Here is a 16,709-nt window from a genome sequence, read left to right on the forward strand (position 1 = left end):
AATGACAGTGTTTTTCAAGTTCAAATATGACATGTACTCTGGTATTGTTAACATATGAAATAGTTAAAACAGGGGCAGCCCTGGTGGCCCAGCGGTTTGGCGCCGCCTTCAGCCCAGGCTGTGATCCTGGAGACCTCCCTGCATGGAGGCTGCTTCTCCCTCTGCCTGTGTCTCTGCCCCTCTCTCTGTGTCTCTCATGAATAAATAAACAAAATCTTAAAAAAAAAGAAAAGAAATAGTTAAAACAGAAGTAGAGAATCTTCATGTACTATGCAGCTTCCATTAGACTTATTTTCAAAAAATACTTTTCTCTAAAATAAATAGGTGAAACCTTTAAAAAATACATTTCTCTAATTATCTGAATATGTTGTATCCCAGTTAACCTAATTGTGACAAATTAAGGGAGAGAGGGTAGAGTATGAAAAGCCAATCGAAACTTTCAATATGTGGAACACCTTAGAATATCAACAGTTTTTTTTTTTTTTTCTTCAGATTTTGTGCTTCATTCTGGAGGAAAACAAGACTATGGCATCTTGAATTTCTTCACTGGGTAATTTAAAACCCGGTTATTTTGTGCACAGCAGCTGCACACATCATGTTACTTGAGTTCAGCATCAATTACAGTTACAAATTAAACGGGTCATATGTTTTCTTTCGTAGCTGTTACTATGCAAATCAAATTTCGGGCAGCCCTGGTGGCCCAGCAGTTTGGCGCCGCCTTCGTCCTGGGGTGTGATCCTGGATACCGGGATAGAGTCCGACGTCAGGCTCCCTGCATGGAGCCTGTTTCCCTCTCCCTCTGCCTGTGTCTCTGCCTCTCTGTGTGTCATGAATAAATAAATGAACAAATAAATAAATAAAATAAAATTTCAAGTGAACAAAATGGCATGAATATTTACAACCATAAATCTTTTTATTAACTCTTTAGTTTGAGCTTAAAAAAAACTCATTTTAAGTTCTTAGTTCTACTCTACTCCAATAAGACTATAGTAGCTCATACATATCCAGTCCTTACTATATTCCAGGTGCTGTTCTAGACACTAGCATCATTCTTACAAGAAAACTATATAGAGTAGTTGCAGCTTTTAGATAATACAGCAACCTCCAGAGAAGAAAGTCAGGGCAGTATTGAACACTTGAGAATATAGTCTATAGACCAGTGTTCTTTGTATAGCATTTATTTTGGCATCTGGTTTTATGAACTAAAAATCTTGTATAATTTTTTTTATCACTGTTCTAGAAAGGAAAGTGGCCTTTTTCAAGGACCATGTTCCACTTGGTCTGTGTCTGATGGCAATGAGCCAATAAAACCGTCTTCGTTCTGCTGCCGTGGGAAATAAGCCACAGCAGAAAAGTAATAATGACTTTAAAGCATAATTCAGTTGTAAGCACAGCCAAGGAGATGGAAGAGAGAGGTGTCCCTCGACACCGCGACTTCCCAGCGCTCCCGGCTGGGAGCAGTTACCAGCTCCCCACCTGCTCCCCGGGGCGGAGCACTCGCGGGTGGAGGGAGGACCAGACAGGTTTCGGGCGAGGCGCTGGAGGCGGGGCCTCGGGCTCGGGGGCGGTGCTCCCGGGAGCGGCGGAGGCGGGGCCTCGGGCTCGGGGGGCGGTGCTCCTGGGCGGAGGCGGGGCCTCGGGCTCGGGGGCGGAGCTCCCGGGAGCGGCGGAGGCGGGGCCTCGGGCTCGGGGGGCGGTGCTCCTGGGCGGAGGCGGGGCCTCGGGCTTGGGGGCGGAGCTCCCGGGAGCGACGGAGGCGGGGCCTCGGGCTCGGGGGCGGAGCTCCTGGGCGGAGGCGGGGCCTCGGGCTCGGGGGGCGGTGCTCCCGGGAGCGACGGAGGCGGGGCCTCGGGCTCGGGGGGCGGGGCTCCTGGGCGGAGGCGGGGCCTCGGGCTCGTGGGGCGGTGCTCCTGGGCGGAGGCGGGGCCTCGGGCTCGGGGGCGGAGCTCCCGGGAGCGGCGGAGGCGGGGCCTCGGGCTCGGGGGGCGGTGCTCCTGGGCGGAGGCGGGGCCTCGGGCTTGGGGGCGGAGCTCCCGGGAGCGACGGAGGCGGGGCCTCGGGCTCGGGGGCGGAGCTCCTGGGCGGAGGCGGGGCCTCGGGCTCGGGGGGCGGTGCTCCCGGGAGCGACGGAGGCGGGGCCTCGGGCTCGGGGGGCGGGGCTCCTGGGCGGAGGCGGGGCCTCGGGCTCGTGGGGCGGTGCTCCCGGGAGCGGCGGAGGCGGGGCCTCGGGCTCGTGGGGCGGGGCTCCCGGGCGGAGGCGGGGCCTCGGGCTCGGGGGGCGGGGCTCCTGGGCGGAGGCGGGGCCTCGGGCTCGGGGGGCGGTGCTCCCGGGAGCGGCGGAGGCGGGGCCTCGGGCTCGGGGGCGGAGCTCCTGGGCGGAGGCGGGGCCTCGGGCTCGGGGGGCGGTGCTCCCGGGAGCGACGGAGGCGGGGCCTCGGGCTCGGGGGCGGTGCTCCCGGGAGCGACGGAGGCGGGGCCTCGGGGGGCGGTGCTCCTGGGCGGAGGCGGGGCCTCGGGCTCGGGGGCGGTGCTCCCGGGAGCGGCGGAGGCGGGGCCTCGGGCTCGTGGGGCGGGGCTCCCGGGCGGAGGCGGGGCCTCGGGCTCGGGGGGCGGGGCTCCCGGGCGGAGGCGGGGCCTCGGGCTCGGGGGGCGGGGCTCCTGGGCGGAGGCGGGGCCTCGGGCTCGTGGGGCGGTGCTCCCGGGAGCGGCGGAGGCGGGGCCTCGGGCTCGTGGGGCGGGGCTCCCGGGCGGAGGCGGGGCCTCGGGCTCGGGGGGCGGGGCTCCTGGGCGGAGGCGGGGCCTCGGGCTCGGGGGGCGGTGCTCCCGGGAGCGGCGGAGGCGGGGCCTCGGGCTCGGGGGCGGTGCTCCCGGGAGCGGCGGAGGCGGGGCCTCGGGCTCGGGGGGCGGGGCTCCCGGGCGCGACGGAGGCGGGGCCTCGGGCTCGGGGGGCGGAGCTCCCGGGAGCAGCGGAGCTGACTTGGGCGCCGCTCCCGGATTCCACCGACGCCGCAGCGTGCGCTGAAGCGGTAGGCGGGCACCTCGGAGGGAGCCAGCGGACGCGCAGTCGAGCGGGGCGCCGGCAGGTCACCGGCTGTGGTCGCGATGAGACCCGGGGAGGAGCGGCCGGTGGACGGGGGCGCCTGCGGCGGCGTCCCGGCGCTGGAGCTGCTGAAGCTGCGCGCCGCCGAGCGCATTGACGAGGCGGCCGAGCGCCTGGGGGCCCTGAGCCGCGCGATCTGGAGCGAGCCCGAGCTGGCCTACGAGGAGCACCGGGCCCACGACGTGCTGACCCGCTTCTTCGAGCGCGAGCCTCCGGCCGCCTCGTGGACGGTGCAGCCGCACTACCAGCTGGCCACCGCCTTCCGCGCCGAGTGGGAGCCGCCGGGGGGCCGCGCCACGCCGCGCCCGCTGCAGCTGGGCTTCCTCTGCGAGTACGACGCGCTGCCGGGCCTCGGGCACGCCTGCGGCCACAACCTGATCGCCGAGGTCGGGGCGGCGGCCGCGCTGGGCGTGAAGGGGGCCCTGGAGGGCCGCCCCGGGCCGCCTCCGCCTGTGAAGGTGAGGTGGGGCCCTGGCTCGGGACCTGCACCGCCTGCGCTTCCCGAGCGCAGCCGCCCCCTCGGGGTCCCCGCCCGGCCCGGGCGCGGAGGCGGGGACCGGGGACCGCGGGATCCTGCGCTTCCCGAGCGCAGCCGCCCCCTCGGGGTCCCCGCCCGGCCCGGGCGCGGAGGAGGGGACCGGGGACCGCGGGATCCTGCGCTTCCCGAGCGCAGCCGCCCCCTCGGGGTCCCCGCCCGGCCTGGGCGCGGGGGAGGGGCTCCTGGGTACGAGTCTGCAGCTCGGGAGCTGCCCGCACGGCGACGTTTGACAGATTTTGGGTTTCTATTACGTAGTTGTCAACGATTGAGTAGACTCTCCCAAGGGGAAGAACTTAGAACCGAGCCTGGTTTTCGTTGTGATTTATTTTTGGTAACAGAGGCTACCGCAATTCGCCGACAGGGTTGTGCAATCTCTGGAAGAAAGTCGTCATGGTAGGGAAACCCAAGGCCCCCTCTCAGGCTGCAGAGCATCTTTTGTGTGTGGCAGTCAGAGGAGCTGTTGTGACTCGAATCATTGGTATTTTGGACGGGAAATATTCATTAGAACAACCAAAGCGCCCGCACGAAAAGTAGGGAAGGGAATGAATATTTGCTACATAAGTGAGTTCATCCTTAAATTTTAATATTTCATGGTTTTAAGAAATGTCTTCTTCAAGTGGAGTAATGCCGTTTATGTTTGTTACAGGGCATACTGTGTTTTTCTTTCTTTTTTTTTTTTTTTTTTTTTTCAGATGGTCTGTCCTCATTTTGTGAGCTAAGATGCAATCATCACCATTTGGCTTAAGGGCAAGAGCGAGGTTTTATTTTCATGTTCTGTAGCCCCCCCCCCCCTTTTTTTTTTCAAATGTCAGTAACTTTTCTCTTTTATCTTAACAGTTTCATCTTTTGTGGCTTATTCTCTTTAGCTGCTCTTCTCTTTACTGCTTCTGGGTAGGTTTTTGTTTTGTTGGGGGGGAGGAGTGTCCTTTGCCATTGCATGAAACACTGGAGAGATTTAACTTTAATCAGGTTTATGAAAGATTCAGAGAAGTCAGCAAGATGTAACTTGTGAAGTCATCAAATTTAAAAAGCCCAGGGTTCAGTAAAAAACAGGTTAATTTGAGAGTTTGAGAGTTTTGTAACTTCCAGAGAAGGCTCAACTTTGGGAAATGTACACATTTGAAGGGTAATGCACTGTTTTGTAGCAAGGTTATCTGTCCTCTCTGGAAATGGAGTTTATGTTGATTCCCTAAACAAGACAAGACTTTTTCCAGCTTGTTTCATTGTAGTCCTATACGTGATCTCGAAAGTATTTTAGTTGCTTCTAGATAATTTTTCTTTGCTTTTAAAAATTGTTTGAAGAAGTTAAGCTTAAATATCAAAGTAAAATGTTCTGTAAAGTTCTCTTTTGTTTAATTAGGTGTTTGGTGACCAATAAATCTGCCTGGTTGAACTGGTGGAATCGAATTAGTAAGTTTGTGTCATAGTTGGCTGTTTTTTTTTTTTTAATTTTTATTTATTTATGATACTCACACACAGAGAGAGAGAGAGAGAGAGAGAGAGAGAGGCAGAGACACAGGCAGAGGGAGAAGCAGGCCCCATGCACTGGGAGCCCGACGTGGGATTCGATCCCGGGTCTCCAGGATCGTGCCCTGGGCCAAAGGCAGGCGCCAAACCGCTGCGCCACCCAGGGATCCCTAGTTGGCTGTTTTTAAATGTGGTTTTAAGGTTTATTTAATGCTCTTCAAAAAAATTTTGAGTTAAGACCTTTTAATGAGGTAGCTCAGTAAGGAATCAGAGTTCAGGACTGAGGATCAGGGCAACTAATCCCTGCTCTACCTGGAGACTTGCTCTGTGTCATGGGGCCAAACACTTCACTCCTGGCCTCAAACTACCATCCCTGAAATAATGACACACATCGCTCGCCTACCTCACAGGGTTGTTGTGAGGATAACCAGTAAGTAACTGGAAAGTTCTTTACTAGTAAAGTGTTTACGAATAATTATATACATTACTAAAAGACTTAGTCAAGAAGAAGCTTTAAGAAATAGGTCCCTAAAAAAAAAAAAAAAAAAAAAAAGAAAAAAAAGAAATAGGTCCCTAGAGAATTTTGAGGAACTCAGTATATATAATATTTATCTTTTTTTCATCTTTGCCATTAGTTTTATAAAATTGAGTTATAAAATTTGGAAGAGTTTCCTGCTGTAGCTTTAGTGCACACTTTGCCCTAAATTGGTATAATAATATAAGTTAAGATTTGTGGTTAATTTAGCACCTTAGATTTATGCCCACTGCATTATTTGTCAGAGAGTAAAACCTCGCTCCATAGTTTAAGGACTTTAATGTTGGTTGTGAATACATGTGCAAGGGAACCTGTTTGCTATTTTCCTCCGAGGATTTTTTGTGGTTGTTTTGCTCTGACACAGGTATTTCCTTCTAGGTAATTGTCCTGGGAACCCCTGCCGAAGAAGAAGGTGGTGGCAAAATTGATTTAATGGAAGCAGGGGCTTTTAAAAATCTTGATGTTGTTTTTATGGCTCACCCATCCCAAGAGGATGCTGCTTATCTACCTGATGTGGCGGAACATGAGTAAGTAGTCAAGTTGAAATAAGCCCCTTTGTGGAAAACAGACTATTAAAATATTTGCATGTCCTAACTGAGGAGTAAAACTCCCATATTTAGGGGGATCCCTGGGTGGCTCAGCGGTTTAGCACCTGCCTTTGGCCCGGGGAGTGATCCTGGAGTCCCGGGATCAAGTCCCACGTCGGGTTCCCTTCATGGAGCCTGCTTCTGCCTCTGCCTGTGATTCTGCTTCTCTCTCTCTCTCTGTATCTCTCATGAATAAATAAATAAAAATCTTAAAAAAAACAAAAAACAAAAAAAAAAACTCCCATATTTACACATTTAAAAAGTGAATTGAAAAATGATGATGTAATACCTTACTTGATTCCCTTTGGGTTTTTTTTTTTTTTGTTTTTTTTTTTATTTATTTTTTTTTTGCTTTTTACTTGATTCCCTTTGAATAACATTTGGTAAGCCTCTTCTAAATTGAGATTTAATGTGGTGTTCATCATTGGACTATTAAGGTAGTGCCTAAAAAGCATAAGAGTAGCAAACAGAATATGTTGACACATATTCAATTTTTAAAAATTATTTATTTATTAGAAAGAGCATGAGTGGGGAGGGGCAGAGGAAGGAAGAATCCAAAGTAGACTGTGCATGCACTGAGTGCAAAATCCAACTTGAGGCTTGATCGATCCCACAACCACAAGATCATGCCCTGAGCCAAAACCAAGAGTCGGATGCTTAACAGACCGAGCCACCCAGACACCCCAACACATATTCCAGTTTAAACTGAGAGCAATCTATTTTCTTGAAAATACCTATCCTTTAATATGGGATTGTCTTTGCAACTGAATAGATTTGTAAGAGGCAGCTTTATTAGACTTGGGAAGAAAATACACTTTTCTAGTTTATTGTCATTTGAGTTCTTTGCACAGAGGGTGAATTATATTTTTGAGAGAGAATAGAGAAACTAGCTCTGGATTTTAGTGGAATTTGCCAGTGTATACTTTTCTGATTTGTCTGGTGCTGACCTTTAATTTTTTTGGTACTTAGGAACATGGATCATTGAAGTGGTTTGAATTCTGTACACCAGAACTTTCGATCCTAGTAGTTAGTGGTCAAGAGGTTAGTGGGCCAGTGTAAAGGAGCCACTGCTCAGCTGCTGGAAAAAAACCACATACTCTCCTCTGCGGTAGCTAGGGATTAATAGCAGAACCATTCCAGCGAGCTTCTAGATTATACTGTTATTTTACATTTAAGCATCTCATGAGGCCTTGTTTTCAGATGATTAACTGTTCTGGTATCTTCCTTCTTATCATTAGGAGTTGGTGCTGTCTCAGTAACAAGAATTTTTTAACCTTGATTTCAGGGGTAGTATATATTAGAACATCTCTGGAGAACCTTGGAGGTTAGAAATCTCTGCCAGTGCCTCTGGCTAGAAGGGACTTGCAGCTGTAGGCAGGCTTCCCAGCCCATTAGCCTTCTAGGACTAATGAGTTAGGCTTCTTGGCCTTGATCCTGATCAACCCAGTTGACCTCAAGCCTTTTTTTAGTGTCTGGCTTCCTAGATTTTTCGTTGGCCATCTTTTAAGACAGAAAAGAGAACCAAGAACTAAAATGAAATTTTAAAAATAGTTATCCCACCTTTCCCACATCCTCTCCCTCCTGAAGAGACATATATCCTCCCAGGACTTTTTGAGTATATTTATAAACATAAATAGGTACACATATAAATTGAATTTTATTTGTTTAAATATTTTATTTATTTGAGGGAGAGCATGAGTAAGGGGGTGGGGGCAGAGAGACAAGCAGACTCCCTGTTGAGCTGGGGCAAGGTGGGGTGGGGAGGTAGGTTACCCCAAGGGAGGACCCTGAGATTTCGACCTGAGCCAAAGGCAGATGCTTAACCTGATGAGCCACCCAGGTGCCCCCAAAATTGAATTTATTTTATTTATTTTATTTTTTTTAATTTATTTTATTTTTCAAAAATTGAATTTTAAAGGAGGATTTTCCCCTTTAAATATTCTGCTAAATATATTGTTGGTCTGGCTCTTCTTGCCAGAAAATGAAAGAATATGTCTTAAAAATTACTCCGTATCAGTTTGTATAAAATATATTTTTTAAAATCTGTTTTAAAATATGCTAAAATATTAATGTGGGTATAAAATAATCATGAACATTTCTTTTCCTATGGTTTATTGTGTTTTAATTGTACATGGATTTGATCCCTGGGAGAAATGGTACTAGAGCCATTTTCATAAAGGCCATCCTTTTCAGTTTTGTTAAAATTTCAATTTCAATATAATGTGACAAAATATATGTCAAGGAAGTAGCAAGTATCCAATAAAGTCTTAATAATATATTTGGATGCTTTTATTTGTCTTTGCTAACAAATTGTTTTGAATTCGTCAAGAAATATGAGCATACCAAGGACTCTTGAATCTAGTCCATTAAAAAAATAAATCTACAGTAACTTTTTAATAATTTAAATATGGATACTGTTAGGCTTAAAAAGTGTCTAAGCAAGTCATGTTATAAACGACTATTTCTTATGCAATCCTTCCTTTATTTATTTTTTTTTTAATTTTTTTTAATTTTCATTTTCTTTTAATTCCACCCCACCCCCACCCGCCACCCAATCCTTCCTTTAAACCTTTTTTTTTTTTTAAAACATTTTATTTATTTATTCATAGAGACAGAGAGAGAGAGAGAGAGAGGCAGAGACACAGGCAGAGGGAGAAGCAGGCTCCATGCAGGGAGCCTGATGTGGGACTCGATCCCGGATCTCCAGGATCACGCCCTGGGCTGGAGGCGGCGCTAAACCCACTGAGCCACCAGGGCTGCCCTAAACCTTTTTTTTTTTTTATTATTGGAGTAGTTAAGATTGGTATGAGAACGATTTGAAAGTGGAATAACAGTAATTGATAAACTTTTAAGCTATTAGTGATACAAGTATTTTGGAACACTAATAAAATACTGGTCAAGAACAACTGACAATGCTACAGTATCTTATAATATTGTGAGTATAATCTGCTATTGTCGTAACTCATTTCAAATTGTCAGCTCTTTCTAAATTAAAAATCTTAAAAGAAAAAGGGGGGTGACACCTGGGTGGCTCAGTAGTTGAGTGACTGCCTTTAGCTCAGGGTGTGATCCCTGGGTCCTAGGATCCAGTCCCACATCAGACTCCTTGCAGGGAGCCTGCTTCTCCCTCTGCCTATGTATCTGCCTCTCTCTCTCTCTCTCTCTCTCGAATAAATAAATAAATCTGTAAAAAAAAACAAATTGGGAGATCCCTGGGTGGCTCAGCGGCTTAGTGCCTGCCTTTGGCCCAGGGTGCAATCCTGGAGTCCCGGGATTGAGTCTCACTTTGGGCTCCCGGCATGGAGCCTGCTTCTCCCTCTGCCTGTGTCTCTGCCTCTCTCTCTCTCTCTCTGTCTATCATGAATAAATAAAATCTTTAAAAAAATAAAAAAATAAAAAGACCAAATTGTCACTTATTTCTGTTTTACTTCATCTTCGGTTAACCTTAAGACGGAATTATCTGAGTTATGCAGATCTTTGATACAGAGTTATCACAGTGGAGCATAGAAGGAGACAGGAACCATCTTTTTTTGTAATTCTAGCACCTAATACAGAATTGCATGTTTGTTTGACTTGAATTGCATACAGATTTAATTTATACAGGAAGTTGGTTGAGCAAAGTTCTTCTTTGGAATGAGATCTTTGTGTCAGTCACTATATTATATAATAGTTATCTCTCAGGTAACTTATTTCTACAAATGATTTGCAAATAAAAATTCTGGCAGTCTGAATTAATTCTAAATACTTGTTGGGTAATTCTAATGACAGTACCTAGATTTTCTTTAGTGATTTTGAAGAGTAATTCTGAATGATATTTTGTTTCCTAGTGTGACTGTGAAATACTATGGCAAAGCATGTCATGCTGCTGCATATCCCTGGGAAGGAGTAAATGCATTAGATGCTGCTGTTCTTGCCTACAACAATCTGTCTGTCTTGAGACAGCAAATGAAACCATCCTGGAGAGTTCATGGTACGAATGTCAAGTATTTTGTGTAATAGATGGTGTTTAATGTGTTTCAGTGCAATGTAATTAGTATTTGAGTTTTAAAAATTGGAGACATTTTATGTACTTCATAAGAATATTCCAAAAATTTTTAAACGTTTTCAGAAATTCATGTGAGAGAACACTAGGAGGTTTATATTTATTGGGAAAGAAGGCAGTTAAGAGTATTTATGTATAAATGGGGAATGGTCATTTTGAGTATTAGAGATAATGATTTTATGTAAGGACATACATGCTTTCTGTAGGTATTTGAAAGTTGAATCTTGATTTTTCCAGTTATCCTCACTGTTCTTTAATGGTAATAAATCATTTGCTCAATTTTTAAAAAGTTACGGTTACTGGTTTTATTTTTTCAAGTGCCATTAATCCTGAGTAACATCTTTTTAAATTATGCATATCACCTTAAGGTAACTAAGGTAATAAAGTACTATCTTGAAGGTACAAATTTATTTTTAAATTTATTTTCTTATGATTTGAGATATTGTTATACTTTAATATCTGTTCTTTCTGATTTTGTTGTAGGCTGAAATTAATTTGTAATTGTACTTTTTACCAGTTTTCTTAGTTTTTTTTAAAGAGAAATATGTAGAAATTATATTTTGAGAGCAGGTCATATAAATTTTATTTCTACATCTATTTTAGTTATTACTTTGAATGGATAAATCTTCATTCTCAGTGTAGTTCCAAATAAATGCATTTGTTTTGGCAGCAATAGTGCTTAGTGATCTTTGACCTACTTTGGTTTCTTACTGGCATAAAAATTATGTCCCTAGAATCCAATGACATTTAAAATATTCATAGGATTCTGGTAGTACAAGGGTAGTTATATAACCTTATACCATTTTTATCCCTTAGGTCAAAAGTTTATCAAAATGTACAACACAATGGTAATGAAACCTACTGAAATAAAAGTCTCTTTGGCATATCTGTGAAGCTAATAAATTTAAATTGTTTTTCTTCATGTACATACTGGCTGAAAACTTTATGGGTGTATTTTAACTTAAAGAAATGGTCTCCAAACTCAATTTCAGTAATTTGGTTCTTTTTATAGGCATAATAAAAAGTGGTGGTGTAAAACCCAATATCATTCCCTCTTATTCTGAATTAATCTATTACTTCCGTGCACCCTCAATGAAAGAACTTCCAGTTTTGACCAAAAAGGCAGAAGACTGCTTCAGAGCTGCAGCTTTGGCTACTGGTTGTACAGTAAGACCTTTTAAGAGTTAATCTAAGTTAAAATTAGAGGTATATATATGGGCTGGGGTTATTAAATTAGATTATTGAGATTATTGTTAAGTTAGATTAGAACCTGGGGTGCCTGGGTGGACGTCTTGATCAAGCATTGGACGTCTTGATTTTAGCTCAGGTCATGATCTCAGGGTGGTGAGATTGAGCCCCATTGGGCTCCACACTTAGCGCAGAGTCCGCTTGAGATTCTTTCCGCCCCTCCCCACACACTACACAGGTGCATGACTGCACTCTCTCTAAAGTAAGTAAATAAATCTTTTTTTTTTTTTTTTAAAGTTCGATGAGAACCTACCTTGCCTCTTTTTCATTTGGCAATGATTTGAATATGTAAAATCAAGTGACTGAATAGGTGATATGAAAGTCTTTAATTCTTATTTATTTTGCTCAGTGCCCACATACAGTCATCTTATTACACTGTTAATGGAATAGCTCTTGATAGTGCTGCACTAGAATCCCTCTTTTTTTTGCAAGTTACAGCCTTCCTTCTTAGCAGTTATGTTTTCAGAATTGCTCTGTACAGTACCCAAAAAGGTACTTTCTGGCAAAATCAGCAAAAGCTAATTTTGGTGGAGTTACAGATTTGTGCAGTAATGTTATAAATACTGATGTCTTGCTGGAAAGTTAAAATAGATGCAGAAATTAGTGAAGCAAGTTTGTTCATTTGAACCATAAAGTCAGTGACATTTATGTATCAATCATATAGGGCATACATAAGATGACATGTTTCAGAATGACCTAAATCTTGCCCTGGGAGGAGTTTATAGTCTAGTTGGAGAGCCAAGATCTGGATCTTACCTCTCAGTCTACTGACTTTGTAACTTTGGAAACATTTTTACTGTCTTATTTCATATCTTTAGGCCTCTATTTTCTCTTGAAAAATAGAGATAAGAAAAATAGAGATCATATAATTCATCTTTGGATTCTTGTGGGAAATGAGATATTTTTTAAGAATTAGGGTCTAGCCATCATCCTTATTACTACCTTATTTGTTTCTACTCTTGTTAGACTAGAGATGTTTGATTTATTCTGATAGTAATGGTGTCTCATAGTAGCAGTGATTCTCAGGCAGTTTATGTTAAGTGCCCAAGAGTAAAAAATTAATCATTCATCCCTTATTTATTTATAATTCTAAATATAAATACTTATAGAATAAATACATGAACTATTATTAGCTAGTATCCTAAGGTATAATATTCCTTTAGGATAAGGTTCATTGTTATTAGATTTTAATCTAGATTTTAAATAGTCTCTTTAATTTTTTATATTTTGGCTGACTTATATGGTGAGGTTGTCATTATTTCTAACTTAGATATTGCTAAGACTAGAAGAAATGTCAATTCTACCATTTTAAAATTGGCTTTTACTAATTATATTACCTTTAGTTTGAGGAACTTTTGGACTTAATCAAAACAAAATCTGTGAATCCTCTTAACTGGCCACCTGTAAACTACTTGTAAATCTTCATATACTGAAATACAGAGATTAATAAATGAGGATCGGGCACCTGGCTGGCTCAGTTGGTAGAACATGCAACTCTTGATCTCAGGGTTATGAGTTCAAGCCCCACATTGAGTGTAGAGAGTACTTTAAAAAATAAATAGCAAATGAGTCATATCCTTCTTCATTGTAAACCTCTCTTTCTCTTAGGGTACCAGGCAGTGGTGTCAGTGTCAGCTTGTATTTTGGATATGAGCAAAGCTTAATTTTTTTCTTCTAGAGGCTACAGCCTAGAGCAGTGTTCCTCAGTGGCTGGTTTTTGGACTGCTTGCATCAGAATTACTTGGAGGTGCTGGCTAAAATGGAGATTCCTGGGCTCCTTCCATACCCTATTGAAGTTACTAAGGTTGAGAATCACTGATTAGTAGAGCAAGATGACATTGTGTGATTTGGTGTATATATAACATAAAGGAGATAGGGTCCTAGCGAAGTCTCATTATACAAAATACATAATTTTTAAACGTAAAGTATTTGAGAGAGTTTGTATCTGAAAGGGAAAGTGAAAAAAACGAAAGGGAAAGTGTGCTCTCTTAAACTTCTTGCTGGTTTGAAAATTAGAGAGTGAATGAGTTTTTTATTTCAAAATTTGTTTTATAATTTTATTAGGTAGAAATTAAAGGTGGAGCACGCGATTATTACAATGTTCTTCCCAATAAGAGCCTATGGAAAGCTTATGTTGAAAATGGAAAAAAACTGGGAATAGAATTTATTTCAGAAGATGCAATGTTGAATGGCTTTTCAGGTAACTAGATTCTTTCATATATGCTATATTGTGCTATTTGAGGAAGGAAAATATCATCTTTAGTTAAATGGTTTTGTTTAGCAGCTTTGGAGGTAGGGAGGTATAGCTCTTGTTTTTAACAATATATTTCAAAAACTTAATGGTTAGGGGAAAGAAACTAATGAACTCTTCAGTGAATGTAAAGTGTTAAATGAGCAGATTTGCTTTTAGAAATAGCCAATATACTTTTTCCTTTGTATTCTAAATATTTCTAGTATTTAAATTTGCTTAGTTTTGGGGCACCTGGGTAGCTCAGGGGTTGAGATCTGTCTTTGGCTCAGGTTGTGGTCCTGGGCTGTTGAGATCAAGTCCTGTATCAGACTCCTCGAAGGGAGCCTGCCTCTCCCTCTGCGTATATCTCTGCCCCTCTCTCTGTGTCTTTCATGAATAAATAAATACAATCTTTTAAAAAAATTTTTGCTTAATTTGAATTTTTAAGTGAGCTACTTAAGAAATAAAATTTTAATTTATTCTCAGTCATCAGTAGGCAGGCTAGCAAGTACTTATAAGAGGGGCATTCCAGTTTCTGAGGATAACTATTGTGGTCGTTTACTAACAATTTAGTAAGCAATGATTAGAATTTAAATAGTTACAAGTGTTTTGGGGATTATTTTAGATTTTTTCTTTTTAAAAGCATCACTAATATGTTTGCATGTTAGCAATATATCTCCTAAAATATAATAGTAGCTGTTGATGAAGTGGACTCAAAAGGACTTGACCATAGAAATGGGTGTTGATGTCATTTATTGAGATAAGGAGTTCAGGAGAAAACAGGTTGGGGTATGGTATGTTGGTATATATTATTAATATGTTAAGTTTGAAGTGCTTATAGAACTTTTAAGGGGAATTGTTCTGGACTATTGAATCTGGACCTCCCAAAGATGTCTAGATTGCAGATAGAGAAGTTGTCAGTATCTGAAAGGTAATTGAAAACAAAGGAGTTTTTGAGATCACCTAAGTACACAGAGAAGAAGCCCAAAGATGACACCCTAGGGATTACCAGCACTTAGGAGACAGGCAATGGAAGCAATTTAGAGGAAACAGAGAGCTAGACAGGAGAGAGTCAAGTCATGGAAGCCAAAGGAATAGAGAATTTCTAGAAGGAAAGGAGTGGTAAATCATGTCAGATCCTATAGAAATTGGATAAGTGCAGTCTGGTGTTTATTGGACTAGCAATTAGAAATTCATGGATTGTCTTACCTTTCAAAGGATCTACTGATTTTGGAAATGTTACTTTTGTGGTTCCTGGGATTCATCCATATTTTTACATTGGATCTGATGCCTTGAACCATACAGAACAATATACTGAAGCTGCAGGTAAGTGTTTTTAGAATTGAATGTGTCGGCATATGCTTTTTGTGGTAATAGCTGCTCATTTAGTTTAGCCTATTGTTACTTCATTTTCTGACATGATCAGAAAATATTGAGGTGTGGGCATTTGAAGAGGCAGTTTCAATATCGAGTACTAACCTGCAAACCAGTACAGTAATTTGTAATAAATATGGAGGCTTATTCATTTATTTTTCTCTACCTTTTAGGATCACAAGAAGCTCAGTTCTACACTTTACGTACTGCCAAAGCTCTGGCAATGACAGCATTGGATGTTATTTTTAAACCAGAGTTGCTAGAGAGAATCAAAGAAGACTTTAAATTGAAACTTCAAGAAGAAGAGTTTTTAAATACGGTAGAATAAAAGGAAGATCTAGGAGCCACTTACGGATCATTAAGTAATGATTTTTTTCTTTAATCTTTTTTAATGATGGAGGAGAACATCCTTAATTTTTGGTCTTAAAGGAGTCAGATTGGGGGATCCCTGAGTGGCTCAGCGGTTTGGCACCTGCCTTCGGCCCAGGACACCATCTTGGAGTCCCGGGATCGAGTCCCACATCAGGCTCCTGGCACGAGCCTGCTTCTCCCTCTGCCTGTGTCTCTGCCTCTCTCTCTCTCTCTTTCTCTCTCTATGTCTATCATGAGTAAATAAATAAAATCTTTAAAAAAAAAAAATAAAGGAGTCAGATTCCTCTTACCTGAAAAATGAGGCCATGACGTGGAGAAAACCCATGACTTCATTATCTAAAATGAAATTTTTCAGGGGCACTTGGCTGGCTCAGTCAGTAGAGCATGTTACTCTTGATCTCAGGGTCATGAGTTTGAGCCCCTCATTGGGCATAGAATTTACCTAAAAATATTAATTTAGATACTTAAAATGAAAATTTTCACAAGTCTGATGAAATTGTGATCTTTTAGAAGCTGATATGTGATGGCATTTCTTTTTTTTTTTTTTTTTTTGGTAAAGATTTTATTTTTAAGTAATCTCTATACTCAGTCTGAGGCTTGAACTCACAACCCTGCAAGATTAAAAGTCACGTGCTCCACTGACTGAGCCAGCCAGGCAACCCTGTGATGGCATTTCTTCAAACAGTATGGATGCTACATGGCTTATCAGTGATAATATTTCATAAATTCAGTTGTTGTATAAGTGTATTTTAAAAGATTCAAGGAATTTCAAACTTTATATTTGGAGTTGATCCATGAAAGATTTTTTTTCCTTTTTGGTATAGGGCAATGAAATTGTTTTAAAATTCATGTACTAAAAAAAAATAAAATAAAATAAAATAAAATTCATGTACTAAATTTAGGGAAAATCTGATTATGAAAAAAAAATTTGATTATGTCTGTTTTGATTTAGAGAATCTTTTCATTGATAATAAAGAGAGGTTTTGAAAATCTGATTATGAAAAAAAATCTGATTATGTCTGTTTTGGTTTAGAGAATCTTTTCATTGATAATAAAGAGAGGTTTTTGACCAGAAGTGCTGTGGGAAACAACTAGAAACTCAGGTACAAAGCATAAGCTTCAGTTTTACCATTGGAAGGAAAATGAAAAAATTTTTTAATATAATTAACTCTGAGAAGTGGCATTAAAATGCTATTCCTAATTCCACATATCCGTA

The 16,709-nt window shown here is 42.7% G+C and overlaps 1 protein-coding gene across 2 annotated transcripts; it reads left to right on the plus strand.

Moving 5' to 3' along the window:
* Positions 1 to 2,996: 2,996 nt before the first annotated feature.
* On the plus strand, positions 2,997 to 16,488 carry PM20D2 (peptidase M20 domain containing 2). 2 transcript variants are annotated; one of them, XR_007401298.1, is made up of 8 exons: positions 2,997 to 3,558; positions 6,019 to 6,167; positions 10,055 to 10,197; positions 11,282 to 11,436; positions 13,582 to 13,717; positions 14,966 to 15,073; positions 15,295 to 15,545; positions 15,761 to 16,488. XR_007401298.1 is itself a non-coding variant. In XM_049092362.1 (7 exons), exons 1-7 carry the CDS (start codon positions 3,103 to 3,105, stop codon positions 15,447 to 15,449), a joined length of 1,302 nt encoding a protein of 433 aa, XP_048948319.1. In that variant the 5' UTR covers positions 2,998 to 3,102; the 3' UTR covers positions 15,450 to 16,488. The 2 variants fall into 2 exon arrangements, 1 of the variants encoding a protein (XP_048948319.1); XM_049092362.1 differs by having other exon boundaries at positions 2,998 to 3,558; positions 15,295 to 16,488.
* Positions 16,489 to 16,709: the final 221 nt, after the last annotated feature.

This window comes from Canis lupus, chromosome 12, assembly GCF_003254725.2.
Source record: "Canis lupus dingo isolate Sandy chromosome 12, ASM325472v2, whole genome shotgun sequence".
NCBI lineage: Eukaryota > Metazoa > Chordata > Mammalia > Carnivora > Canidae > Canis > Canis lupus.